The sequence below is a fragment of the Simochromis diagramma genome, unplaced genomic scaffold (genome assembly GCF_900408965.1).
Source record: "Simochromis diagramma unplaced genomic scaffold, fSimDia1.1 OVJJ01000324.1, whole genome shotgun sequence".
NCBI lineage: Eukaryota > Metazoa > Chordata > Actinopteri > Cichliformes > Cichlidae > Simochromis > Simochromis diagramma.
Genome location: NW_024386918.1, coordinates 341096 through 368072, shown reverse-complemented (window position 1 = coordinate 368072; position 26977 = coordinate 341096). Strand labels below are relative to the sequence as shown.

The 26977-nt window shown below is 40.6% G+C and overlaps 2 protein-coding genes across 4 annotated transcripts in view; one reads left to right on the top strand and one right to left on the bottom strand.

Moving 5' to 3' along the window:
* The window catches only part of ngef (neuronal guanine nucleotide exchange factor), a 45599-nt gene extending 39945 nt beyond the window's left edge, over positions 1-5654 (bottom strand). For both annotated transcript variants that reach the window (XM_040036474.1, XM_040036475.1), the window contains exon 1: positions 5159-5654. In XM_040036474.1, coding sequence (XP_039892408.1) covers positions 5159-5366 — 208 coding nt within the window. In that variant the 5' untranslated portion in view covers positions 5367-5654. The remainder of the gene's footprint in view (positions 1-5158) is intronic.
* Positions 5655-16781: 11127 nt separating this feature from the next.
* On the top strand, positions 16782-26041 carry mrps23 (mitochondrial ribosomal protein S23). 2 transcript variants are annotated; one of them, XM_040036476.1, is made up of 5 exons: positions 16784-16962; positions 20311-20490; positions 21440-21517; positions 23517-23640; positions 25637-26041. In XM_040036476.1, exons 1-5 carry the CDS (start codon positions 16919-16921, stop codon positions 25748-25750), a joined length of 540 nt encoding a protein of 179 aa, XP_039892410.1. In that variant the 5' UTR covers positions 16784-16918; the 3' UTR covers positions 25751-26041. The 2 variants fall into 2 exon arrangements, with proteins under 2 accessions (XP_039892411.1, XP_039892410.1); XM_040036477.1 differs by lacking the exon at positions 21440-21517 and having other exon boundaries at positions 16782-16962.
* The last annotated feature ends 936 nt before the right edge of the window (positions 26042-26977 follow it).

The window sequence follows — 26977 nt, the reverse complement described above, 5'->3', positions numbered from 1 at the left end:
TGTGAGTATATTACAGAAATGGGTCTATTATGGTATGTTATAATGTACACGGTATGAAGTATGTTGTGAATATTCTATAACTATAAGTATGTACAGGCTGTAGTGAGTACAAGCTATGTACAGGATATGAACAGGATATAAATATGAAAAACTATACAGAATATGAAATAAATAATTTTACAGAATCTGAGATATACAGCTATACAGAAATGGGAACTATGCAAGTTGTAAACAGTTGTAGGGTTAAAGATTATCGAATGTACAGAATGATTATTTACACAGAGCTATACAGTAGTGCAGTTAAGATAAGTGAGGGTGTAGATAGTTTCTACAGAGGCTATATAAAGTGCTAGTGGTTGTGAGTGGTGGTTCAGTCCATGTTATTATTGTGTGTTTGAGGGTACAGTTGTCCATTGTGGGTGTGTGTATGTTCAGTCCATGAGTTTAACGTGGGTCAGATGTCAGGAGGCAGAGTTCAGGAGTCTGACAGCTGTGGGGAAGAAGCTGTGGGTTACAAAAAATCTATCTGTTTTTCTGTCTTTCTCTTTCACTCACACCTGTTTCCTATGTGAAGTAGTTTGGGGTTTTTTTTTATGAATTTTTGTAATTAAACTGGCTGAAGTGTTAGATTGTCATTGCTTTTCTAGGCTTTCAAACACTCAGAGCACCTTAAAAAGTTAATTACTCTGTACAGACACAGGTCACTGCCAGCAGCCATGAGATAAACATTTACATTTTGAGGTAAAGTATTTTGTCAGAGTAAAAGGTGTCTACTGGTAATAGGAAATGAAAAGAATACTAAGCCCTCTTTGTTGACCTGTAACTCTGCTATTCAGTTATCACTAAAGTACTTTATCACTTGAATGTAAACATCCCTCCACTATGAGTAACTGTCTTATTATGTTAAAGTGATTTAGGTGCCAAAGTGATCCTAGGACCTATGTCTTCAGAGGCAATTTGTGCCTGATAGGCCCTCCAAAGACAAATTGGTGAGGGGCTAGACTAAGTGTAATTCAACAACAAGGATTCAGGAAATCTCACTGGGACCAGTAGTTGGATGAAGACTGAATGAATCAATCTCCATTTTTTCTTCTGGCTTTATAACATTTCAGCCCTGTGTTAGATTCCAGTCCCCCCGCAACCCTGATAAGGATAAGTGGAAGAGAATGGATGGATTAAAGGCCATTCCACTTGAACATCAGAGATTTGCTATAAAAATTGCAAGAGGAAAGAAACATAGCTTAAGGTAAGAGTGCTTTTAGACATGTTTTGAAGGTTTATATTAAAATTCCATTATCTAGGTCTGTAATTGTTTTTAGGTTAAATAACTGGTACCCAGGTCACCCCTGCGGGCGGTTTATCCTTCAAGCTTGGGTCCTCTACCAGAGGCCTGGGAGCTTGAGGGTCCTGCGCAGTATCTTAGCTGTTCCCAGGACTGCGCTCTTCTGGACAGAGATCTCCGATGTTGTTCCCGGGATCTGCTGGAGCCACTCGCCTAGCTTGGGAGTCACCACACCTAGTGCTCCGATTACCACGGGGACCACTGTTACCTTCACCCTCCACATCCTCTCGAGCTCTTCTCTGAGCCCTTGGTATTTCTCCAGCTTCTCATGTTCCTTCTTTCTGATGTTGCTGTCATTTGGAACCGCTACATCGATCACTACGGCCGTCTTCTTCTGTTTGTCTACCACCACTATGTCCGGTTGGTTAGGATCTTAGCTCGGTCATTCTCCACCACCCTTGGGGGCGTCTCCCATTTTGACCTCGGCACTTCCAGGCCATATTCGGCACAGATGTTTCTGTATACTATGCCGGCCACTTGGTTATGGCGTTCCATGTATGCCCTGCCTGCTAGCATCTTGGACCCTGCTGTTATGTGCTGGATTGTCTCTGGGGCATCTTTACACAGCCTGCACCTGGGGTCTTGCCTGGTGTGATAGACCCCAGCCTCTATGGATCTTGTACTCAGAGCTTGTTCTTGTGCTGCCATGATTAGTGCCTCTGTGCTGTCTTTCAGTCCAGCTTTGTCCAGCCACTGGTAGGATTTCTGGATATCAGCCACCTCCTCTATCTGCCGGTGGTACATACCGTGCAGGGCCCTGTCCTTCCATGATGGTTCCTCGTCTCCCTCCTCTTTCTTGGGTTTCTGCTGCCTGAGGTATTCACTGAGCACTCGGTCAGTTGGGGCCATCTTCCCAATGTATTCTTGGATGTTCGTTGTCTCATCCTGGACTGTGGTGCTGACACTCACCAGTCCCCGGCCCCCTTCCTTCCGCTTAGTGTACAGCCTCAGGGTGCTGGACTTAGGGTGAAACCCTCCATGCATGGTAAGGAGCTTTCTTGTCTTGATGTCAGTGGCTTCTATCTCCTCCTTTGGCCAACTTATTATACCAGCAGGGTACCTGATCACGGGCAGGACGTAGGTGTTGATAGCCCGGATCTTGTTCTCACCGTTCAGCTGACTCCTCAGGACTTGCCTGACCCTCTGCAGGTACTTGGTGGTTGCAGCTTTCCTAGCGCCCTCTTCATGGTTCCCATTCGCCTGCGGGATCCCCAGGTACTTGTAACTGTCCTCTATGTCTGCAATGTTGCCTTCTGGTAGTTCGATCCCCTCAGTTCTGACTACCTTCCCTCTCTTTGTTACCATCCGACTACACTTCTCCAGTCCGAATGACATCCCGATGTCATTGCTGTATATCCTGGTAGTGTGGATCAGTGAATCGATGTCTCGTTCACTCTTGGCATACAGCTTGATGTCATCCATGTACAGGAGTCTCGGCTGACTGTTCTGTCTACCAGTAGCTGGTGTTTTGTGCCTCTGGTATTCTTGCCAATCCCTTTCTGTGCTCCGCTCATGTATTGACCCATGTGCCTGTTCATCTTAGCCGATATGATGCCTGACAGGAGCTTCCATGTAGTATTGAGGCAGGTTATTGGTCGGTAGTTGGATGGGACTGGTCCCTTCTTGGGGTCCTTGAGGATCAGGACCGTCCGACCTTCGGTTAGCCATTCCGGGTGTCTCTCGTCAACTAGCAGCTGGTTCATTTGTGCTGCCAGACGCTCGTGGAGTGCAGTCAGCTTCTTCAGCCAGTAGGCGTGAACCATGTCAGGGCCTGGTGCTGTCCAACTCTTCATACTAGAGACCCTTGCTTGGATGTCTCCCACCGTGATTGTTACTGGACCCTGTTCAGGGAGGTTGCTATGGTCTGCCCTCAGATCCACTAGCCACTGAGCATTGCCGTTATGGGTTGCGTCCTTCTCACATATGCTCTTCCAGTATTGCTCCGTCTCTCTCTCTCTCTCTCTCTCTCTCTCTCTCTCTCTCTCTCTCTCTCTCTCTCTACATATATATATATATATATATATATATATATATATGTAGAGAGAGAGAGAGAGAGAGAGATAGATATATAGATAGATATATATATAGATATAGATATATCTATATATAGATATAGATAGATATTAGGATTTTAAAAAGATCCCTGCGTAGGTTTTCATTCATTCTGGTCATTGTAGTCACAAGCCACTAGTAACCATCTTGGCTGTCACATGAGCTGAGATGTGGGGAAAAAATAATTTTGACTGTAAGGGACCAAGGTGTAAAACCTCTGTATGACATTACTCCAACACACAATCATGTGAATTACTGATGGTGACTTGGAGCAAGGTGTAGTAGAAGTAGGAGTATAGCTGACTAATAGCTGGTGTCATAATCCACCCCTTGTGTTCAATAATGGTTGGTCACAGTGGACTTACTTGGCTTCTTTTCTTTTGACAGTGTGACCTTTCTTCTAAAACACAGCTGAGTCTTTTCCTGTTGTGGTCAATACTTAGCCCCAAAATACAGTGAACCTGAACTTTCTAAGAAAGTAGTGACGGTGGTACGTCTTCTGAACAAGGAAGGATGTCTTGTGACTCCAGAAAAGGTCCTCTTAAAGATGTACACTGAGATCCTTACAGCTGGAGTCCTCTTCAACAGCTACTCCCTTGATGTATAGGAGTGTGACGGGGGGGATTCTACACTTCCTGAAATCCACAATCATCTCCTTGGTTTTCTAGAGCACCAGCTTGCTGGTTGTTTTGTAATTCTTGCCTGTAGTCAGACGCATCACTGTTGGTTCTCCATCTCACCACTGTTGTGTCATCTACAAACGTCACAATGTGAGAGCTTTGATATTCTACCGAGCAGTGTATGAGAGGTCTCATACACAACCTAGGGGGATCTAGTGATTAAGAAGTCCAGGAACCAACTGAAGAGGGAGAAGCTCAGGTCAGGTTTTGCAAGTTTTTGCTGCTGAGTTTGTTGAATTATTGTACTGAGGGCATAAGTGGTCCAAGAATAGGAGACATATATACAAGTCCTTATTCTCAAGGTTTGCAGGCTGTATGAAACACTGATGAGATCCCATTATCTGACAGCTGACTGGCACAATCTCTGTGTCCATTCTAGTATACTGTCAGGGCCTGCAACTTCATGTGGGCCACTTCTGCTGAGGTCAAGCTGAGTCGTAGTTCACCTGGTGTTGAAGTGAGTGTAGTCCTAGAGGGGCTCATTGAAGCAGACATGAAAGTCATTGGGGAAATCAGGCAGAGACAAATCCCAGTCTTATTTACATAGCATTTAAACAGCATGCTTGTTTGTTTGTTTGTTCAAAATTGGGGTTATATATTGGGGTTATATATATATATAGCAAGACATTAAGTATATTGTTATCCAGGTAGGTTCATTTTAACATTTAAACTCAAGGTTGTTCTTGCTTTGATGAGGTCATAGGTTGAACGCCAGTCCATTTACCCGTGGGAAATACATTATTCACCGCTGTACGCGGTTCAAACAGAACCAGTTTCTCAGGTTGTATTCATGTAGATTTCTACTGAAGGATAGAAACTGCCTTTGTTCTACTTTCAATAACAACTGCACCATTAACTACAGCAGTCCCTAACACAATGCCTTTGATAACAACGTGTGAGAAATGAATTCATAACCTAGCTTAAGCACAGTTATATATAAATGATTAATTTAAAGTTAACTATACATCTAGCATCTAAGTAAAAAAAAAGATTTTAGCCCAGCTAAAATTAACTTCAAATTAACTGCAAATTCATTGTTAAATTGTGGTCACAGCCAAATTCTGTACTAGTCTTCTTGTCTTACTTTCAGATTGCTCAGATGAGATCAGTCTCTTCTTCCTCATTGACCGGTAAAAGCGGGAGTTTCTGCGAATAGGTTCTCTACTAAATCCAGTGCTGGAGTCATCATCATCATGTTCCTCTTGGCTTGGTTGAACCACAACTGGTTGCTTTTCTGTGACGTCTTTTGGTTTCTGTCCCCACTTACCCCTGAACAGGGTAGCTACAGACATAGTGAAATCTATTGCTCAATTTTCGTGAAAAACTAAGACTGGAAAATGTTGTTTGGTGTTGAGGAAATGAGTGGAAAGAAATTTGCCATAGTTAGCCAGAATCCAGGAATAAATCCATCACTTGGAATCAGAAATTCACGTGAAAAATGAAAAGAAAAAAAAAGAATACAGTTGAAAACAATTTTAAGATCAGAAAAGGGAATCCTCAGCCCTCTCTTGCTCCTATCCGTACAGCAATAATGTTGTTAACTACATGGGTAACCTGTGGAAAGAGTGCTTGACGCTTATTTATGACTACAGTGTAATTATTACATTTATGACTCTCTCCTGTTCTTTGTCCCTCCTCTGTTTGTGTCCCTCCCTCTTTCTCCCTCCTTGCACCACCCTGTTATGTGCCAACATTCCTGAACTCAACCTAGTCTTACCAGCTTATAATGCCTTTCTGCTCTAAAACTTTCTCTGTTGCAGAACCAGAAAAGCCACTTGGAAATGCTTATAAATGTCTGTGCCTTCTACATTTCTCAGATCCCTTCATGAAATCAAGGCATGTTTTGTTCTTGGCCTTTGTTCTTCAAGAGTTTCTGACCCTGTTGATCCGTTGTCCCACATGATAGTTTTATCTCTAGTCAGCTGACAAGGAGAGTTTAAAGTTCATCTTTTCCTTTTTTCAACAGAGCAATAAAGTTGCTTTCTCTGCCTTTGAACAGTACCAACCAAAAAAGGAAGTGCAAAGAATTTGTTTACTGGAATAACCTCTACTGTAAAATAAAGATCCTGCACAGTTTCTACAAACAGAAGATGGTTTACTATGAATTCACTAACCTACATAATTCCTGCTTTATTTACTCTTAAAGGAAAACAGAACGATTATGTTAATAATTATCATATAACTAAATAAAGAATGTGGAATCGACCGAATAGAATGGATGGATGAATGAATAATTATCACCTATCCATCCATTCTCTTATCAGGTTTGCAGGTTGCTGGAGCCTATCCTATAGGGCGAGGGGTGAGCTTCTCCCTGGATAGGTCACCAATCTGACGTAGGGCTAACACATAGAAACATAACCATTCACAACTATGGCAACTTAGAATTACAATCACGTCTTTAGACTGTGGGAGTAAGCTGGAGTACCTGGAGAGAACACACACAAGCATAGGGAGAAAATGCAAACTCCACACAGATGGTGGCATTGAACTCAGGCAACATTGCTAACCAATGCACCATCTCACTTCCTTGGATTAGCTTGAAGTAGCTAAGCTGGCCAATAACCAACATTTGCTCCCACATTTATCTTAACATCAAGGAATATTTTGCTCTTGTACTATTTACTTTGAATTTTTTTTCTATATTTTTCCACCAGGTGGTAGTACTTTTTAACATTTAAAGCATGCAGCAAGATTTCCCACTTTTTATTGTTTTCTGCAAGGGTGTCTTGCTACTGAAATGATAAGTGTGTTGCTACTGATGTTGGACAATGGTAGGTGCGTGTATGTGTGGATTTTAGTTCTCGCTACCTTATAGAGAAGTCTATAAGTTGGGGAGCAGCATTCCCACCATTCAAGTTAACCAAATCTCCATTGCTCACATACAGGGAGTGCAGAATTATTAGGCAAGTTGTATTTTTGAGGAATAATTTTATTATTGAACAACAACCATGTTCTCAATGAACCCAAAAAACTCATTAATATCAAAGCTGAATGTTTGTGGAAGTAGTTTTTAGTTTGTTTTTAGTTTTAGCTATTTTAGGGGGATATCTGTGTGTGCAGGTGACTATTACTGTGCAGAATTATTAGGCAACTTAACAAAAAACAAATATATACCCATTTCAATTATTTATTTTTACCAGTGAAACCAATCTAACATCTCCACATTCACAAATATACATTTCTGACATTCAAAAACAAAACAAAAACAAATCAGCGACCAATATAGCCACCTTTCTTTGCAAGGACACTCAAAAGCCTGCCATCCATGGATTCTGTCAGTGTTTTGATCTGTTCACCATCAACATTGCGTGCAGCAGCAACCACAGCCTCCCAGACACTGTTCAGAGAGGTATACTGTTTTCCCTCCTTGTAAATCTCACATTTGATGATGGACCACAGGTTCTCAATGGGGTTCAGATCAGGTGAACAAGGTGGCCATGTCATTAGTTTTTCTTCTTTTATACCCTTTCTTGCCAGCCACGCTGTGGAGTACTTGGACGCGTGTGATGGAGCATTGTCCTGCATGAAAATCATGTTTTTCTTGAAGGATGCAGACTTCTTCCTGTACCACTGCTTGAAGAAGGTGTCTTCCAGAAACTGGCAGTAGTACTGGGAGTTGAGCTTGACTCCATCCTCGACCCGAAAAGGCCCCACAAGCTCATCTTTGATGATACCAGCCCAAACCAGTACTCCACCTCCACCTTGCTGGCGTCTGAGTGGGACTGGAGCTCTCTGCCCTTTACCAATCCAGCCACGGGCCCATCCATCTGGCCCATCAAGACTCACTCTCATTTCATCAGTCCATAAAACCTTAGAAAAACCAGTCTTGAGATATTTCTTGGCCCAGTCTTGACGTTTCAGCTTGTGTGTCTTGTTCAGTGGTGGTCGTCTTTCAGCCTTTCTTACCTTGGCCATGTCTCTGAGTATTGCACACCTTGTGCTTTTGGGCACTCCAGTGATGTTGCAGCTCTGAAATATGGCCAAACTGGTGGCAAGTGGCATCTTGGCAGCTGCACGCTTGACTTTTCTCAGTTCATGGGCAGTTATTTTGCGCCTTGGTTTTTCCACACGCTTCTTGCGACCCTGTTGACTATTTTGAATGAAACGCTTGATTGTTCGATGATCACGCTTCAGAAGCTTTGCAATTTTGAGACTGCTGCATCCCTCTGCAAGATATCTCACTATTTTTGACTTTTCTGAGCCTGTCAAGTCCTTCTTTTGACCCATTTTGCCAAAGGAAAGGACGTTGCCTAATAATTATGCACACCTGATATAGGGTGTTGATGTCATTAGACCACACCCCTTCTCATTACAGAGATGCACATCACCTAATATGCTTAATTGGTAGTAGGCTTTCGAGCCTATACAGCTTGGAGTAAGACAACATGCATGAAGAGGATGATGTGGACAAAATACTCATTTGCCTAATAATTCTGCACTCCCTGTAGAGGAGCCGTTGGTAAAGCAATACAATCGTGACTTCAATGAGAAAGCAAGAGAATTAACCTCAAATGTCTATAGAAGATCTTGAATTTATGAAAATCATGAATAATTCAGTTGTGCTTATCACTGAACATTACTGTTAGTGTGGCCTGAAAACCTTTAATTTGTTCATCCTACTGATGAACTGATGGTGTGGTCATGACTTTTTGACTGTCCTGAGTGTTTCTGCCACCTCCTTTAAACAACTGAATGCAACCATTGTTACACTTGTCCTTTTGTGCAATTAAAATATGTTATGTCCATATCCATGCTGTAGACTGCACTAGTATTTTGCTCCTCCGACAACTGAAATCAACTAAATGTAATGTAAGAGTATGAACCGATAGGCTGAATCAATAGGCAAGCAGACTTGTGATTACAAGAAATTTAGACTACTAGAAAACATTTCCTGTAGAGAACAGGTTCTCGATTCCAATCCCTATACATGGATGATTAATGCCTTTGACCTGTCTAGTTTGCCTGCACTAGAGATGGCACCAGAAGGTACAAACTTTAATGCTGACTACTAGAGAAAAAGCAGGGCCATAAATCAGGTGTTATGGAATGGGCACTTTTCTCTACAGCCCTGAGCGGAGGATAGGAGCTGGTTGCCATGGTGATGTGAGAAGTGTCATCTCCTTATAGGGAGATATCCAAAAGGTGTAGGAGATGAAACTCGAGTTGGACATGGGGTCTAAGGGCTTCCCTTCAACTTTTTGATCAATCATGTTAACATTCTGTTTTTACCACATGCAATAAAAGTGTTTACTGCCTGGGTGCGCCAGCTTTTGTCTCTGAGCCAGAGAGCTGGAGATCCATCACATCATGTAAAACAATTTGAAATTCTAACCATAATTTATATATGATATAATATTTTCAATTTAAATATAGAAAGTTTAAAGTCCCCTGCCTTAAGGAGAAAAGCGACAACATATGTGTTGAGATTTTCCTCTCAGAAGCACGAGGACCTTATAAACTTTGTATAGCATTTAAAGCAGAAAAGCAACGACTACACATAATCGGCATAAAAGATATGGTATAAAGATGTTTGCAGGGAAAATTGAGGTCCGGTTAAAGCAACAAGTAATCACAGGATTTGAAACTGTGGGAAAAATTGAGGCCGGTAAAATAGTGGTCACTGCTTTTTGAGTCGTTTAATTTAAAAAAAAATGTTATGAAAGCAACATGGTGACAATTGTGTTGATATATCCACATGGTTTTTAAGTCATTTGGGTAACATACTTCCAATTTTTTAAAAAGAAAGTGGTGTAAATGTTTGTTATTGTTCTATGTCGTGTCTTTGTTTTGTTTAAAAGGTGCACGACTTCGTGTAAGCACGGGTCTATTCAACAGAGTGTGACATTGTGTGTTCAAAAGAGGGTATTACACATAAAAAAATGCAACAGTGCTAACTAGTAGTAGGACTGAGCTAAAGCGCCACCATCCAGTAGAAGGAGGGTGATACTGCAGGCCACTCCCCAGCCCCTGGTAGACATGGGTAGAATGGAAAAATAAGATTAATTAATTAAAAAATTAAGAAATATAATTTAAGGATTGAGAAAATAAGAAATTAATTAACGGATTAACAACGACCACAGTAATAACTAAGCATAAACTAAAACAGACAAATAAAAAAAAATAAAAAATAAAAAAAAAAGTAATGAGAGAAAGAAACTGATGATGATGATGATGACGAAGTTGAAATAAATAACATAAAAATTAAACTTATAATTTGAGCAAATTTGTCTTCTCTCATTTAAAAAAAACCCAAGATATATAAACATAAATCCGTAAAGTGAATAAAACCCCTAAATCTAGTCTAAAATATTTATTTAAATCTAATTTGTCTGCAAATGAGCTCTTGAGTTAGGGGAACTCCAAGCAACAAAAATCCTCCAGAACACACAGCTAGCTGCTCAATGAATGGGTCAGACAAACAAATTGTGTGCTAAAATCAAAAGAGGGGCAGATCAAGACAGAGACTTACAACTCTTTCAGATGAGAATACTCTGAAAAGAGTTCTGAATTCACTGACAAGGTTCATGTACCACAACATGAAAAGTCTAATACCAGGCAACAAAAGACATTTGACCTACTTGTTGTGCGTTGGAAACACCAACAAAATACAGAGTGTGTCCTCAGTGGCCAGAGACAGGATGTCACACCAGGGACATGGACAAGTGGGGGGGAAATTTGTCTGACTAACTCACCCAAGCAGAGAAAAACATCCTTGCAAAAGGGATGAACTTTACTGTGATGCTGAGACAAATCCTGGTGGTTTTCTAAAGGGAGACTATCTTGAGAATTTTGTCACTGCTCAGTGACAAAATCAGTGACATCTCTCTTACTTGTGTTCCAGTCACCGAAGCAGTGGAGGTCGTTTAAGAGTTTACAGGATGACCCCAACCTCAGCAACAGGACCACTGTCAGCACCAACCAAGTGTTTCACATACAAGGGTCAGCACTATAAGCAGCAACATGGGTGCACCAAGGGTTCCCCAAAACCGTTCCACGGGTTTCCTCCTCTTTTTGGCTCTCGGAGGAGGCGGACGCACTTTTTCTCCTCTCCTCTCCCTTATCTTCCCTGCTTAGCTCTTATGTCCTTGTCTAGTCTCGTGTTTTTTGTATTACTTTTTCCCTGGAACACTCTCTCACAGTCTGTTTCTAAAACCTAAAAGAGAATTATGGATTCAACTGGTCTCTGAATGCTATTGACACCCTTTTCTCAACGAGAAGTTTGGGCTCGGGAGAGCCTGAGTGCCCTGGAGGGACTTTCCCTGCCGGATACACGATGGACGGGTGGCAGACATGGAGGATCGTGTGCTTGGCGGGACTGTCGATCGAGGACGCTGAAGATATCTACCTATTCGGAACCATGATAACAGGGTTCTTGCTGATCGGAGCTGGCTTGGCCCTGGCTTATCGGAGAATTAAGAAAGCAGAACCGGCTGTTCAAACCCCCCCAAGGCTGCCCGCTGGGATTGAAACGATGGGACGAGGCGCGACTTCTCAGAATGCGCTCACTGAATGCAGCATGGTTAAGAGCTTGGAGGAGCTAACGGCTGCAGTGAATACTCAGAATAACACCTCTGAGCGGAAGTTGGATTACATCTTGGAGCAGTTCACTGCGGTCGTGAGGTCCCAGAATCTGCTCTTCGAGCACAAGAATGACAAGACCACCGAGCGGAAATTTGATAACATCATGGAGAAGCTCGCAGCTCTCCAACGGGAGATTGAGAGTCCAGTGACGGAGTGTTAAAGAACAGCTTTGAAATTCTCATGAGTTGTTGCAAAAGAAAAGAAAAATCACCATCATAATGCAGTTACCCCTTCGGCGCCAGCCGTGGGCTCAAGGCTGGAGCTGAACAAAAACACCCTGTTAACGACTGTGTTTAGTCTGTTCCCTCCCATTCCATGCAAGGCCACCTGGGTTGGCTGGAAGACTGTTTACTTAGCCTGGCAGGGCGAAGGACACTGTCTCAGCTGAACTATGGACATGCACACACATACATATACTGATACTGATAAGCACTCACTGACGCATCACCCTCACTACCCCAGATCCAACACCTCCTCCAATGCTTACCTACCATCCGATGTGGACACCGGATCAGCTGGAGGCGTAATCGAAGATTGCAGCGGTCCCAGATCAGTTGTACACACTGGAACACTTTCCCATGTTGCTTGTCTGTGTTTACTGTGCTATGGTGTGTTGATATCTGTGCATTCCTGTATTATTCTTTTTGTGTTACACATTTTGATGTTTTTTTCCTTGCTACCTAGCCTGACCTGTCTCCCCAATGTGATTTTTGTGTATTGTATGTACAGTCGGCAAGGTCTGTCATCTTGGTTGTGGGCAAAAAAACTGCAACTGACAAATAAAGGCTATCTCATCTCATCTTATCTCTTAACAAAGAAAATAAAGGTAAATTTTCTTTCACAGATTCACCGGCCAGAATCACTTTACACACAATAATAATAATAATAATAATAATAATAATAAAAATAATACATTTTATTTGGAGGGTGCTCTTCTAAAAACCAAGGTTACCTTACAAAGAGAGAAAAACATATCAATAAAACAGTAGATTAAAATAAATTAAGATACAAAAAACAAATAAACAAGATTTGACAACAAGATCTGTATTAAAGTGAGTAAGCCAGGTTAAACAAGTATGTTTTGAGCTATGACTTAAATAAGGGAAGGGAATCTATATTTCTTATGACTGGAGGAAAGGGCAGTTGACTGGTCCAGACCACTTTGAGCTGGGAGGCATGAAAAGAGAAAAAGAGAAAAAGACTAGGTGCAAGCTTTTTAGATTCTGTTCATAGAGGGATATTTATTGGACAACCACTCTCTGGTCTGGTTCATAGCATGGCAGTCAGCAATGCATTTATTCTGTTCCTTATACTGTTCTGGCACAGGTGCACCTTCATAGACAGTGGCAACAACAAATGTGGTGCTGGACAGAGGGAACAGAGTACTTTTGAGTTTGTAGGTCATGGAGTTATGGGCATATTCCACCCAGAAAAGCTAGAAAATCCAAAGAGATAGCTTAGTAGATGTAATACAGCAAAGAGTGGCCTCATGCTCTAGATTAGCCAGCGCCACCTGTCGATTAGTCTGCAGTTGAAAACCAGAAGAGAGGCTGACCTGGGCCCCAAGTTTGGAACACAACTCCTTCCAGACACGAGCTTTGAACTGAGGCTCCTGGTCGGAGACAATATGCTCGGCGAATGCATGCAAGCGAAAAACACTTTGAAGTTGAGCAGTCTCAAGTTTTAAGGAGAACTATGAAATGGACAGCTTTGGAAAAAATATCAATAATAGTTAATATTACAGTATTACATGAGGGTGGTAGTTGTGTGACAAAATGAAACACAATATGTTCCTAAGAATGACCCAATGTGGGTAATAGCTTTAATAACCTGGTAGGTGGAGAACTGGAGGTTTTGTAGAACAAGAAGAAACATACTCTTTGACATCTTTGGCCAAAGATCACCACCAAAACCCATGTTGCATGAAAGAAGCAGTTAGATTCTCAACCTGATAGCAAGTGAATCTGGCAGTATGAGCCCAGTGAATCACTTTCCTCTGACCTTGGAAGGACCATACAGGAGTGGCGAGGGTCGTGCAGAGATGTTTGAAGGGGCGGGTGCTCAAAGTTAAAAAGGGGCACATAGAACCAGGCTGAATAACAACAACCGACATGCATGAAGAGTCTAATATGGAATCGCATCATACTATATCTTTGTGATCACGTGGAGACAATGCAAAGCAAACCTAGCCTATGTTTTAGCTGATGGCATACAATGTTGCTGTTAAAGGGTTGCTGGTGGTGCTCATGCTGATAGTGCTGGAGGGCGGGACTGTGTTGATCTGAGACTGTAGACATTAAAAAGTCCATAGGAGAGATGGTAGCTGATTAAACAACTGTTATGAGATAAAAAAAAATGTAATGCAAAGATTGGTGACAGCACTTGGAACCATATGGTGATGAAACTGATGAAAAAAACTGTGGAAAATAAACTTGTGACTCACTCTCTTCCTCCTTCCATCTCCTCATCTGATCTGTCACTCTCCACTTGTGGTCCATCTGAGAACAAGGCACAATTTGCTGTTGCATTAATCTATTATTTAATTGTCCACACTTAACAGCTCTTGCACCTAATCCTTAATAAAGTAATGATAGAAACATGTTATAGAACCATAACATTGCAGTTGTGTTTATTATTGATTTCATTCTTGAATACCTCTGCAATTCAACAACTGGTACATGTGTTAATGTTACCTGTGCTCTTTTAATCCAGCTGGAGAGGTGATCCAATACCTTTAGCAGCCTCACATAGCTCCTTTTGTAGCTGTTTCCTCCCCCTGTCCTTACAGGGCATATCTGGTCAATGAGTAATAATTTTAAAAAAAATCTATACACATAAAACACACACATGCACACACAATGACATTTTTACCTTCTCCAGAAGACTATATGTACTATGGCCACAGGTTTGCATCATAGCGCTGATCCACATCCCTCCCTTATTATTTATTCCTAGTGCTATAATAATTAAGTAATGAGAAATTTAATAAAAAGTAATAAATATAAAATACTGTATTTATAATGATTCAATTAGTTTCACTATCCACTCTGTGCTAGGCAGATGGGTGAGCTTATTACACATTTAAACTGTAGAGATACAATAATTTTGCTGCTGTAAAATCAGCATTTTTGTCATATTTGAAATATAAACCTAATATATTTAATCGCCATCTTAATGTATTTTCTTTAAAACTGTGTTGTTTTTAAATAGCATTATTATAATAATCCATAATTATGTCAAAATTCATTCTGGATAGTTTGTTTGTTGTTGTTATTGTTAATAGTGAAATATAAGCCCCCCAGAAAGGCAGGGAACAGCCCTGTATCTTACTGTAAAACTAAATATGTTCCCTAAAACAGTGGACAGTGCTACAGGCCCATGACACCCTTACCCAGTTAGTTAGCGGCTAATGATCACCACTATTGCAGTTAATAAAAGGACAGGTAATGTTTGTCGCACTGTTGTGCACACAGCACACTCATTTGTTTCAATCCGTCAGTTCCCACAAGACACCTTACCACCATGTACATAATAATGGAAGAGGACGGTTTCTTTCTTCTCTGGCAACAGTTAAGAGAGAATTTTGTGTCTGTCCAAACAACCAGTGGATACCCTGTCCCCTCCAACCAATGCCTCAATTCTTCCATTGCCAGCTAAATAGAGAGCAATTCCTGTTTACCAAAATCATAGTTTCCTTCTGGAGCACACAGATTTATTTTACCTTCAGACTGCTGAGAAACCACAGCCCTGGCCCCAGGATCCAAGGCATCCACCTCCATAATGAATGGTTGTGTGGTGGCCCACCAAAGGGCTCCACTCACACCCAGGTCGGGGGGAGGGGTTCTGCTGGTTTTTGGCGCAATGTGTCCAGTTGTAGTTTGGAGATGAATAAAGTCGGAATGGAAAGTTACAGCTCCTGTGTCGTCTGTACAATACCTCCACAGTTGGAGAGATCAGGCTGGAAAAGGATCCAGCATTGTTGGGATCCAATACCAAGTAAAATTCAGGCTGGTATCGATACCAATACTTTGCATAAGTACAATGTTTTCGATAGAGAGTTGTTGGCATTGGTCAGAGGACCCGGTGGCGCCAGTCTCCGGCAGCCTCGCCTCTGTCAGTGCGCCCCAGGGCAGCTGTGGCTACAACACCAGTGTGTGAATGGGTGGATGGCTGTATGTAGTGTAAAGCGCTTTGGGGTCCATAGGGACTAAGTGCGCTATACAAATTCAGGTCATTTACCATTTGCGTAAAAACTTGATGTGTTTGGTAAATAAAAATGAAAAGTACTGTATTTCAAACCGTATTCGGAAATACAACTGTATAATGACTACAAGACATCAGACTATTGTTCTTCTTGCTTAATTATGAAGAATTCACACAAGAACTAAAAAAAAAAAAAAAAAACAACAACCCTGAAATCTATACCTACATTTTAAATATTCCCTTTCCATTCCAAAACAAATGTGACTGATTGAAAATAGTAAAGCTGAGAAAAAACATTATAGATACATGTCATTGTCTTATGTATGAAATATTTTGAGTTTTTTAAAGCATACAATGACCGTTTTACTGTATATTTTATATATACATAGTCTATATAATACACTGTAAATACTCTGCAATTTGAACAAATGGGATTCTGCAGTTTTAAGAATGCGGCGAATTCCCGTCATTTGAACACAATGCCTAGACACAAAGTCTCTCCTCCTCCTCCAGTTCGCCTCATCATATTCTGTTACAATTTACTTTTGTTTGTGTTTGACAAGGTTTGTGGCCTTGCCACATGTGTCACAAACCGCATCTTTGCTTTTTGTGGAGCTCAAATAGCCCCATACGCAACTCTGCTTATGATAGAAAACTGAACTAGCGCGCACACGTGAGCCGTGATGCATTTATACAGTCGTATTTCCCAACTCACTGTGATAGGCAGAAGAAGTAGTTCCCATTCAGACAATCCAATAATATAGTTACTTTCCACTGTGTTCTTGTAAATTATAAGCTACAAATTTACCCTAAATTACTATAATATCGATAATGTAATACGAAAGTAGATTCTGGAACATAAATGTCTGGTATCGGAAGAACCAATATTTCAGTATCAATGCGCACAATTTGACCATTCAAGGCACCCGTACTATAATCGCATGACAGCATCCGAACGGGTTGTTTCGACAGTGTTGCAAACAATGGTCAACTTTAATGCAGATTTTTTCTAGAAAAGGGGAATTATATAGCTAGATCTGTCGACGAAAAGCTCCACATGGCAGGTAGTAGACTAGAGAGATTTGGAACGGTATTCACAAGGTAAGACCAATGTTTACGCTTTTTATTCAAGTAATGATGAAGCTAATGTGGCTTTTAGCTGTATCCACAATGTCGATGATGGTGATACTATTTCCGGCACTATAAAGAGTCTTTAGTTGGTACAGTATATGTGCTAGCCTTGGGCAGTAATACGTGTTTTATTCAGGCAACACGTGGGTTTACAACTATTAAAATAATTTAATTAATTAAGAAACATTATTCACGGGAACTGTGACCCTTTAAAAAGGGGGCGACGTGATGACGTCATCGGCATGCGACCAGTTTTGCGACATTAAAAGCTCTGCTCTTTATCTGATGCGCCGAAACAGCGCTTGCTGGATCCTGATAAATATTGCAAATACGTGTACCTAGTTAGCGTTAAAATTCTTACAAACATATTTATTACATTCTTGAAATAATGTGATCATTAAATAGTAATGTGGGAGTTTGAGTTTTTAACAAATAAATAACAAACAAACAAAATAACAAATATAAATAAATGAAGATAGATAGGGAGACAAAATATGGAGATTTGAAACAGGGATGTGTGCAAACGAGCTATAGCTTAATATGCTGGCTTAATATGATATATATATATATATATTAGGGGTGCAACGATACACAAAATTCACGGTTCGGTTCGATACTTTGGTGTCACGGTTCGATATTTTTTCGATACAAAAAAAATGTTCATGCCTTTTTAATTTGTCATTTATTAAAATTCTAAATATATATTTTAACTCAAAAGTACAGTTTTTAAATTTAACCCTAACCCTTGTGCGTGTTTTTTTTTTTTATTTTGACAGCGAATGCGCACCTGCGGACCACTTACGTGCAGCCCTGGTTATTTAGCTCGTCATATATCAGCCACAGAAATTCTTTTGTCCATGAAACCATAAAGCTGCACTTTCTTTTTGCCTTATAGTCTGATTTGTCATAACTTCTCCGTTTTGTGGTAAGCTTTTCTTTGGCTGTCACTTCTTCACCCTGACCTGTCTTATTTGGCTCAGCAGAACTGAAATATATATCCTGCTACTTTTACACAGGCACTCACATAAGCTCAGCGATTCTCTGCGCGATCAACCTCTCACATGTTTAAGCTGCGGGAGATTTCACTTGTCATGTTTGCATAGTAAGCTAACGATTAATAAGACGATGTCAGAGGAATTGGTGCACAAATTATCATCACTCACAGATCAGTGCTGTCGCTCTCTATACACAGTTCGCACGATTGCAAAGTGAAAGCAAAAAAACAAGCGCAAATTCAAACGCGATTTCAATATGTCACATATTGACAGTGGCTCACCGATGCCAATGACATAATTACCCAGCTACATTTCTGAAAGAATGCAAAAGCATTGACATATATTTTTCCTACAATAGCCCGACGGGCAGGGCAGAGATAGATTTTGGTAGCCCGACTGAAAAAATCACTAGCTCCGGGACGTCGGGCTAGCGATATTGCAAGCCCTGTATCTGATTGAGGAATCACTCATCTTTGGAAAAGAGAGTTTATTACAGAGAAATGTCTCTTTCCAAAATAAAAGCTATACTATCCGCTTCTTCTGGGCTATATTCTCAGCAGCATAAGGAGAATCATGTGCTAACAGCTGTCTAAATGACTCGGCTAAAGTTAGTAGCATGCTTGTTGTTTTTGTCTTTGCACTAGGATGATGTCGGCGTAAATGTGCAGTCATATTTGTTGTGTTCCCACTAGTGCTTTCAGGTTAATCTCGTTGAAATGACCTTAACACCACAACACGGCAAATCTCCGTTAACGAGCTACCGCCGATCGCCCCGTGCATGGGGCTAGACGGCAAACACGTTAACGAGCTAACTGCGCTAACACACTAGTTCCCACCCATGTAATTGAGCATTGCATGGCACATCCAACATACTGTCTTACTTTAGTCCATGACTCGCTTACCTTCAGGGTCATACGTCACATGAAAACCAAAATAATTCCAAACGCCAGATCTGAATGTTGCAAGGAGAGCTTAACTTCTGTCTCGCTAGCTTGCCCTGCGCTCTTCCTTCTGACTATGCTGTCTGTGTTGAGCGCTCAGTGGATCTGCGCTCGACAGTGCAGCCTAGGCGGAGTAGTCGAACGCAGATTCACTGAGCGCTCAACACAGACAGCATCGTCAGAAGGAAAGTTGATAAAATAAATTACAAATGTTGTATTGTTCGATACATATGCGTACCGAACCGAAAGCACTGTATCGAACGGTTCAATATCGATACGAATATCGTTGCACCCCTAATATATATATATATATATATAAATAATAATAATTATTATTATTATTACTACTGTCAAAAATAGGTCAGCTGTTCAGGAGTCTGATGGCAGTGGGGAACAAGGGGTTGTTGACTCTGGATGTTCTGGATCTCTCTCTGCCCCGAGAGCAGAAGTGTGAACAGTCTGTGTTCGGGGTGTGTGGGGTCTTTGAGGATGGAGGCAGCTCTCCTCTGGACTCTGCGATGGTAGATGCTCTGCAGAGAGGACAGCGGAGTCCTGATGAACTTCTCCACAGTTGTTATCACTCTCTGCAGGCGTTTGCAGTCCATAGCAGTAGTGCTGCCATACCATGCAATGATGCAGCTGGTCAGTATGCTCAATACAATGCAGCTGTAGAACCTGCTGAGGATCTTGGCCAACATACCAAAATTCCTCAGCCTTCTCAGGAAATACAGCTGCTGCTGAGCATTCTTGACCAGCTGTGTGGTGTTCAGTGACCAGGTGAGGTCCTCAGAGATGTAGACGCCCAGGTACCTAAAGCTGCTCACCCTCTCCACTTCAAGGCCCCCTGATAAACAGCGGCTGGTGAGGCCTCCTCTTCTTCCCCGTGTCCACTATTATCTCCTTTGTCTTGTCAGTGTTGAGTGTGAGGTTGTTGTCCTCACACCATGACACCAGACCGGTGTCTCTCCTGTAAGCCGCTTCGTCCCCCCCAGTGATGCGACTGATCACTGCAGTGTTGTCTGCGAACTTCAAAATGATGTTACTTTGTTGGAGGTGACAAAGTCGTGGGTGTACAGGGTGTAGAGGATGAGACTGAGGACGCAACCTTGTGGAATGCCAGCGTTTGTAATAATGCTGGCTTTAGTCCTGTTGCCAATCCTGATGGACTGGGGCCTGCCAGTCAAAGTCCTGTAGCCAGTCACAAGCAGCAAACATTAAAAATTATGGGATGTGAGAGATGACTTGGTAAAAAATATCAGACTTTATTTTATTTTTAAAGCATAAACAACTTGTGCAAAAAGAGTTTCAGTATTAGAAGTTGTAATGCCATCCTACAGCATTCTCCTGTACAGTTAAATTGTGTGTTTTCACATTATCAACAGGGTTAGAGACCTGATACGCTCTGGAGTCATAAAGCCAAAGGAAAAACCTCTCTGGTATGATGTGTACAAGACTTTTCCACCAAAGAGGGCCCCACTTCATGTGAAACCAGTTACCAGCCCTTCTGCTAAGAAACAGGAAACTGTGCCTGAAATCTTCTACAGTGAGGATAAAATTAGAACGTAAGTTCATGGCACACTCATGGCAACGAAAATAACTTTTTCCCTATATCTGAAGGCTCCTTTATAAATATTGTGAAAACGGCACCTTAGCACACACATAATATACATTTCTGGCTTTATCAGTCTCTCAGATTGATAGCATTCATTTAAAAGTCGGAAGCGGAGCATCTAAGAGACTGGTATTCAGATACTCTATTTGAATTCTTTGAGAATAAGTTTCAGTTCACAGTAACAACATGCAAAGTATTATACTTCATACATTATCCTGAAATGCATGTTACATTATTCCATATGCAACTTGGTCCATGGGCTAGGTTCATTTATATTATTATAATTAAAAATTTATTTCATTTTGATTACATATAGCTCCTTCAAGTGCAAGATGAGCCAGTTCACTGAAGATTGATAAGTCATCAAATTACGCAACAAGAAAGGGAAAAAAAATCACCTGAAACATTGCTAATACCTACTTGTTGCCTTTTGAATGGGCGCTGTAAAAAAAGAAGAAAAAAAAAAACTCTGTTCTGTAAAATAAAACGTTAAATGTCTCGACTGAGAGAGGAGAAATGAATGGTTATTTGTCACAAAAAATGAATATGAATATGCCATAGGTCCACTTTGTTTCCTAAATAAATAACACTACACAGAAATGGGAGAAATATTCTTCAGATGTTAACCCAGATTTTTTTTCTTATATAAATACAGGAATATAGACAAAATACATGTAGTTTGCATATTCTTCTTCCTTTTTTTTTTTCTACCAAAACCATAATTCTGATCAGCACAGAGTGGACACATGTTTTGGGCATTTAGTCTTGGTTTGAAACAATTTTACATTTTAAACAGTGATAACTAAGTGTTGATACTAAGTGAAATATTTGTGTAGACCTCACTAACTTCTAACTTGTGTTGTTTTTGGGTTTTTTTGTTTGATTTTTGTTTTTGCTAGGGGATTCTATGAGCAGTATGGGAGAGGTTTGCGGGCTCTTGATCTCTCCAAATCAAACTTTGTTTCTACATGTCAGAGGTATGTTTGACTGTGTTCAGAATAGGGCTGGGCGATATGGCCTAAAATCCATATCATGGTATAATTTGAAGCATATGTGGTAACGATATATATATCGCGGTATATTATTTTCTTCTGCATAATGTATTTTACACACTATAAGGCACACTTAAAATCCTTTAATTTTCTCAAAAAACGACAGTGCGCCTTATGTGTGAATTCTGGTTGTGCTTACTGACCTCGAACCAATTTTATGTAGTACATGGCGCGCAGAAATCTGTCAAAAATGCTTTAGTACGACGTGCGGCTTCATAGTAGTAAGCTATGAAGCTGCACCGCTTGATGGATTGCCGGAGCATTACGGCTGCCGTAGTCAGGAGCCTCGCGGAGGAATCTGGGTCCTAAACTCCATCTGCTTCAGGTCCCAAAGTCAAATGAACACTGCGGCATCACTGAGAGTTAGAAAGTGTCTAAATTCTTTCATCTTTAATAAAATGATCAGCGTTGCTGCTTTACCAGGTATAACAATCAAGTTTAACATCCAGGCATCCATGAAAACAGAATTTATTAAATTCAACGGAGTTAGAAGTTAGCAGGAAGTTAACTCGCTAGTTTCCACCTAAACATGATATAGCATGTTCTGACTGAGAGATTTCTGAAAAAATTAAAAAGTACAGCTCTGCTATCACTTCCAACATAAATGAAGACAGAAAACTAAACAGCAGTTGACATTTGTAGGGTTACTGAAGTTGAGCTAGCTGGTATATAACGATATGCTATGTGATTGCTAGCAAAACAGCTACGTTAGCATAACATTAGCACAGTGAAGCTGAAGGATGGCCGCTAACCCTTTTCCACTCGATAAAAGTTAACGTGAGGGTTTCTGGTGGTTAGGGACAAATGCAATTGCATGGCAGGATGCTATAAACGGACCAAACTTCAGTCAGGAGAACAACTGAGATAATCCATCCACAATATGAGGTTAGTCATTAATATACTGCAACTACATGGGAATAGAGCAGCTGCGAGAGAATTCAGCCTTAATGAATCAATGGTAGGGAAGTGGAGGAAGCACAATTTTTGGCTTTCCCCATCTTCCAAAAGTGCTTCGTCTCTTTGCTATTACTGTCGCCCGGCATAATTTGCAGATGATGATGTTGTTTGTAGCCGCTGCGATGCTTTCGACCCAAATAGCCACAGCTTAATGACACCATCAACATGCGCTATCGCGGTAGAGCGCTATAATCAAAATCCAAAATACCGTTGGCCAAATTTATATCGTTTCTACCGTATACCGTTTATACCGCCTACCCCTAGTTCAGAATAACACACACAGTACTCCAGTCTTTCTGAAAACCTTTTAAAATTGTCTCTGGATATTAGATGCTTTTAAACTCATTTTCAATCTATTACTTGCATTTTTGTTTAGCAGTTTATCAATAATCTATGACTCATTCAAGTAGAGCTTGGTGACAAATGGTTCATGGCCAGTAGAAATTCGACATCCATGTTTTGACAGAGAACACAACAAACCAGTGACAATGAAAATAGCACAATGCCAAAGCAATCATGTAGTTGGAATAAAGTGTGATCACATCATGTTAGGTTGATACACAGATCTTAGAAGGGGGGCAGCCACCAGCAGAGCATGAGTTAAAGCTTAGGCTACTGCAGTTGTACACATCAGTACATTGGGAATGTGAGGACAATAAAAGACAAAATGACAACAGAAACTTTTAAGGAATACTTGAGTGACGTTACTGAATATGAGACCCCAACAAACAAGGCTCAAAGACAAGGACATTGTTGAAAAGAAGGGTCAGAGGAATTCAGTAGTGTGAAGAACCAGTTTTAGCATACATTGCAACTGTGTCAAAAGCAAATGGAAGTAATGCCATGAATCATTTTTACTACACATACACCTGCCATTCGTAAGTTAAGTTAAATCTATGAAAAATGCAACGATAACAGTTTGACAGGCAATTTTCACACTCTTCCTCTTATCTTTTTAATCCCGCAGGTTTGTTGACAAGTACAGAGAGTTAAAAAGCCATGGCATGCTGGATAAGTCCTCTTTGTTTGAAGAGACTGGGAAGGCTTTACTTAAAGAAGGTATCATCCTGAGAAGGCGAGGAGCTCCTCCTGTAAGACTCTTGTTATAATTATTACTTTGGGTTCCTACAAAAATGTTGTTTGCCCTGTTTTGACATGGTCACATTTTTGCCAGCTGCAAACTATGTTATGCCAGTCAGCTAAATTATGTAGTCGTGTGAAAACGAAAGGTTTTTACTAAAGAAAAAGGTGCCAAGTACATCCAAAGATTCATCTAACCAGTCAAAAGTTTGGTCACACCATCTCATTTAATAGTTTTTCTTTATTTTTACCACTTTTACATTTTAGAAACATACTAAAGAAATCAAATATATGAAGCAAGATATATAGAATTATGGAGCAAAGGGGAAAAAAGATAAATAACTCTAAATATATGGTATATTTTAGATTCCTGAAAGTAGCCACTCTTTGTTGGCATTGCTGCAAACCCCTGGCATTTTCTCAATGAGCTTCACGATGTAGTCACCTGAAATGGTTTTCACTTCACAGATGTGCCTTGTCAGTGTTCATTTTTGGAATTTCTTGCCTTCTTAATGGGGTTGGGACCATCAGTTGTGTTGTGCAGAGGTCAGGGTCGTACACAGCTCAGAGCCCTATTTGACAACTGTTAGCTGATTGGTTCTTTCCATAATATGAATTCTAAGTAAAGAGAAATGACAGTCCATCATAACTTTTAAGAACTGAAGGTCAGTCAGTCTGGAAAATTGCTAAAACTTTGAACGTGTCCCCAAGTGCAGTCGCAAAAGCCATCAAGCGCTACGACAAAACTGGCTCACATAAGGACCGCCCCAGGAAAGGACAACCAAGAGTCACCTCTGCTGCTGAGGATAAATTAATCAGAGTCAAACGTCACTGTCTCATCTGCTGTTCACAATATTAAATGGTGATCTTAAAGAGGTTATGGACAATTTTGTCCATGCTTGGTGGAAAAAGAAATGCTTAGGAGCCCCTGAAATGATACCCAGGAAGTGACTACAAGAAGAGGGTGAAAGATTGTCTGAAGCAGTTACAACAAGACAAACCCCTTGACCAGACCTCCTACCACAGGCTACACCCAGGGGAAGCTACACCAAGTCTGTATTGTTTACTGAAGAAGGATAAACAGGGTGTGCCTTTAAGACCAATTGTCTGTATGATCAGCTGGGTCACCTATAAAATCACGTTTCTGGCTTCGATCCTCAACCCATTGGTAGGCAGCTCTGAACACCACATCCAGAACAGTTTGGATTTTGTTGAGAAGGTGAGAGATGTCACTATGGAGGCAGATTAAACAATGGTCTGACATGTTACATCTCTCTTACTTGTGTTCCATTCAGTGAAGCAGTGGGGATAGTTTGTCAGAGATTATGGGATGACCACTGTCAGCACTGGCCAAGTGTGTTTGCTCTTGGAACTGTGTCTTCATTCCATGTAATTCATGCATACAGGTCAATGCTACAGCAGAAAAATGGGTGTGCAATGGGTTCCTGAGTGGGTTCTCCTTGACTCCCTGCTCAAACCAGCGTTCGTCCCTGTTTAGCCAGAGGTTGTTTGGTTTCCCCAATGTCTGAATCATATCAATTCTTCTGGCACTGGCAATGGGAGACCCAATCCTTGGGGTAGACCAATCTTTGGTCACTGAAACGCTGTGTTTAGAATAAATGTGTCTTAATTGTTTCGATACTTTTTCTCCTGTGAAAAAGGCCTAACCCAGGGATTTCTCTGGATGAAGGGAAAGTGAGGGGAAGTTAAACTCGTTTTTTGTTTCAGAAATGTCTGAAATTATTTTCTTTGACTAGTTCTTGTCATAAATTACTATAGCCACTTTTTCTTAAACCAGCAACTTTGTCAGGTAATGGATTAAATTCATTTTATTCTTCACCTCAAAACTCACCTCGAAAAGGGAAAAAGTTTGCTTGCTTTTTTGCTTTTATTAAAAAATAAAAACAAAAATATAAACAGAGAGAGAGAGATTACTAATTCACAACAAGTACAAACAGTTTTGTTTTGATTATTGCAAATTATCATTGTGTTGCTTTTATTCTGCAGGTTTTGGCCGAGTCCAGGGATCCTGTGCTTGACCTGAAACTGATAGACATGTTGGCAGAGCAGCAGTCCGCTGGGACTGACACAACGAAGACAACAGAAGATAAAAATTCATAGATCACAGTAGCTCAAGAATCATTTGGTGAACTGCATATTTTCTCTCTTACCAGCTGTTATGATCAATTTATTTCTGTTTTTGTTTCTGACACCCAACAATTGTCTGTTTTTAATTTCTTGAAAGCCCATTGCACACTGCACCAGCGGCAGCATGTTGCCATTAAAGATTCAATGGCGCTATAAATCATGTCAGTGCAGGTGAAAAGTTACAAAAAAAAACCCAGAAAAGAATGTTCTATAAGTATTTAGAGGTCTTATGTCTGGCAATAAAACACATTGTTATAACATGTAGAATTGTTGTGAAATTATTGTAATAGTTTTGAACTTTTCTGATCTGAAATTTCCCAAGTTTTTTTAGTTTTTGTGGTTTGCACCTCATCTATCTTGCCTTCTTGCTGACCTGGAAATTAATTTCTGCGTAACATGTTGAATGATGCCTCAATACCTACAAGCACCACGTGGACAGAGGAGGAAGCGAGTATGCACAGGGTGTATCCTTTGCACATTAACTTTAAATATATAAAATAGTCTTACAGCTTGAATTCGGGAGAACTATGCCAACAGCTACTTTATCATATCTATAAGTTGTTTTGGTTGTTAACATGATCACCTGCCTTTAAACTTTGGCCTTCATTTTGTGTGTGAGAGAAATTATTGGGTCTTTTGTAAGATGGTACTACACTGAGAATTTAATTAAAAGTCGCCCTTAAAATAAAGCATATCATCAGTTCAGTTATGCCAAAGAACACGAAATGCAGAGAAACAATGCAGTAGTGCAGCTGTGCCATTCATCTTTTGACATAATTTAGCTGCAACAAAAGGATGGCATTAATTCCTGTTAACTCTGCCTGTTTCTTATGTCTTCTTTGCACCTTCCAAACCTCGAGGAGAGGGACAAGTTACAAGGAAAGAAATCGAGGATGTACAGACTGAGAAAGAGGAAAACAGTTTGAACTAAACGCACTCACTTGGCCGGACCTGTCTTTATTTGGGGACATAGAATGTTTGTCCACTGTTTGTAAACTACTGCTGGTTTTAGCCTGATATAAACTCAATAGCCACTTTGTTAGATATACCTGTTCAGCTTCTCAGTGGAAAACAGGGCTCTGTTGTCCTATTCTAGAAAACCAAAAAAAACGCATTGGTTTGGGTACGTGGATGACACCTGGGTGAAAATCAAATGTCAGGATGTACCACAATCACTGATCACATCAAAATAGATAAACA